Source organism: Danio rerio, chromosome 22, assembly GCF_049306965.1.
Source record: "Danio rerio strain Tuebingen ecotype United States chromosome 22, GRCz12tu, whole genome shotgun sequence".
Taxonomy (NCBI): Eukaryota; Metazoa; Chordata; class Actinopteri; order Cypriniformes; family Danionidae; genus Danio; species Danio rerio.
In genome coordinates, this window is record NC_133197.1 from 12045001 (window position 1) to 12047500 (window position 2500).

The following is a 2500-nucleotide window of genomic DNA, read 5'->3' on the forward strand; positions in this document are numbered from 1 at the left end:
GAACATAAGCAATTACATTCTTAAATCAAGAAGCTTTTTTAGACAAGTAAAATATATTGTGTTGTTTTCACACACTTACATGTTATTTCCAAAAACGTCTTGATTTAAAACTTTTTTTAGATAAAAACACAGCACATGCTTAAATATTATTAGCATTCAAAATAGCTTCTTTTATATGTTTGTTTTATTTTTGAGTAAAAGAGAAGTCAATATTTCAATATATGTACGTTTTCACTATTATATCTGAAGTACACTGCAAAATAATGTTTGTCTTACTTGGTGTTTCTAGTCCAAATATCTAAAAATTCAAGTCACAAAGCTTTTTTTTTTTTCTTGGACAAGTTAAAAATATTGTCTCGTTTTCAGTAATAATAAGTCAAAATGAAGTAAGTTTTTCCTTAAAACAAGCTAAATAATCTGCTGGGGGTGGGGGGGCGGGGTGTTTATAAAATAAATTTCATAATCTATCAAAACAAAAAACAGATTATTCTTTTTGTTTTAAAGATAAACTCATTTAATATTGACATATCATTTCTCTTTTTATATGTTGTTTTTAATTATGCAAAGAGATGCACAAATTACATGACAAAATCAAACACAAATGGAAAAGAGAGAAAGACAAATGACAGAAAAAGAACATAAGACAGGTGTGTGCATGTGTATGTGCTTATAAATACAACTGCGTGGACAGGCCAAACTATATAAGCAAGAGAACATTAAAAAAAAATAGCTGTGTTGGGAGTAATGCTTTACAAGTAATGAGAATTGTATAATAATATTACTCTTCTTTCAAGTAAAGTAACGCATTTCTTTTCAAGATTAAGTAGTAATTTTTTGAGTTGCATTTTAAAAAATGTAATACAAGTTGCATTTGAAAAAATGCTGAATTTAAATGAACGTACGCACATTAAATCACGCACACAATGAGAGAATACAGGAACAGACAGAAATGAAGACGGAGATTGAGGTATTCTCATTATTTTGAACACATGGAGGAAAACAACTAGTTACTTTTTGGGGAGTAACTTAATATTGTAATGCATTACTTTCTAAAGTAGCTTTTCCCAACACTGATAATAGGGCTGGGCGATATGGCAAAAACGCAATCTCGATAATAATTTTCCATATTGAATGATAATGATAAACATCTCGATATAATTGTTTATGCTTTCAGGTTTAAAAGAGTATCCCAACAATGACCGAGCCACAAAAATTAGAGGATATATTAAATGGTACAACATATTTTCAGCCGATAAATTTTCGGTGGCCGAAAATTCGATACATCTCTAATATCAACACACTTTTAGGTTCCCATTGTTGCACATTTATGCTGAGTGATTGGCTCTTCGATCAATATAAAGTAAATAAATCCAGAGCCTATCATGGTTATTGACATACACTTTATCGCGATTCGATATAATATTGTTTATTGGCCTAGCCCTATCTGATAAATAGCATCAAAAAAGCAAGATTAATATAGATATTAATAGAACATTTAATAAATGGATAGAATAAAATAATAAAATATCACCAAATTCTTAGATCAGAAGCATTTTTACACACACTGACTGATATTATTTCTAAAAACGCCACAGTATTTTTTTTCACTCGTCTAAAAATGCTTCTTGATGTAAAAATTTTTATATTCGATACGCCAAGACAACTCGAAGAAAGAAAGCATTTATTTGCAGTGTATAAGTAGATGAAAGTGTGTCAAAACTGTCTGCTGGAAGTGTTGTCGGTTTCAGTGTTAATCATCTCCTCATCAGCCTGATGAGTTGCTAATGTTAATGAATGCTGTTCTTACAGGGACAGAATGATGCTGCTGAAACTCGAGCAAGATATTCTGGACTTCATTAGCAACATTGAGTAAGTCGAGCCCAAAAACACTCTGGAAATCTCTCGTTTTCTTTTCCACATTTTATATCTCGCAAGCCGTTTCTTTTTCTGTTGTTCTGAGTCTGTCTATCTGTCTATCTGCATATCAGGCTATATTTCAATTGAATGTGTTATGTAATACAGGGTTGTTTATGCAGCCAGATCATCACTTTGATAAGTTGTAAAATATAAATTTAGCCTCTAAAAATGATAATATATACAAAGAAATTATGTAATGAAAAATATAATATACAGTGCGTCCAGAAAGTATTGATAGCGCTTCACTTTTTCCACATTTTTTTATGTTCCAGCCTTATTCCAGAATGGATTGAATTCATTTGTTTGCTCATAATTCTACACACAATACCCCATAATGACAATGGGAAAAAAGAGTTTTTAAAATGTTGCAAATTTATTAAAAATAAAAAAAACTGAAAAATCACATGTACATAAGTATTCACAGCCTTTGATCAATACTTTGGCAGCAATTTTAGCCTCAAGTATTTTTGAATATGATGCCACAAGCTTGGCACACCTGTCTTTGGAAACTGTTGCCTATTCCGCTTTGCAGTATCTCTCAAGCTCTATCAGGTTGGATGGGAAGCGAAGGTGTACAGCCGTT

At 31.2% G+C, this 2500-nt stretch overlaps 1 protein-coding gene across 50 annotated transcripts in view; it reads left to right on the plus strand.

The window, feature by feature from the left end:
- The window catches only part of r3hdm1 (R3H domain containing 1), a 75487-nt gene that overhangs the window by 38612 nt on the left and 34375 nt on the right, over window positions 1–2500 (plus strand). For all 50 annotated transcript variants that reach the window (XM_073937365.1, XM_073937373.1, XM_073937369.1 and 47 more), the window contains one exon: window positions 1810–1869. In XM_073937365.1, coding sequence (XP_073793466.1) covers window positions 1810–1869 — 60 coding nt within the window. The remainder of the gene's footprint in view (window positions 1–1809; window positions 1870–2500) is intronic.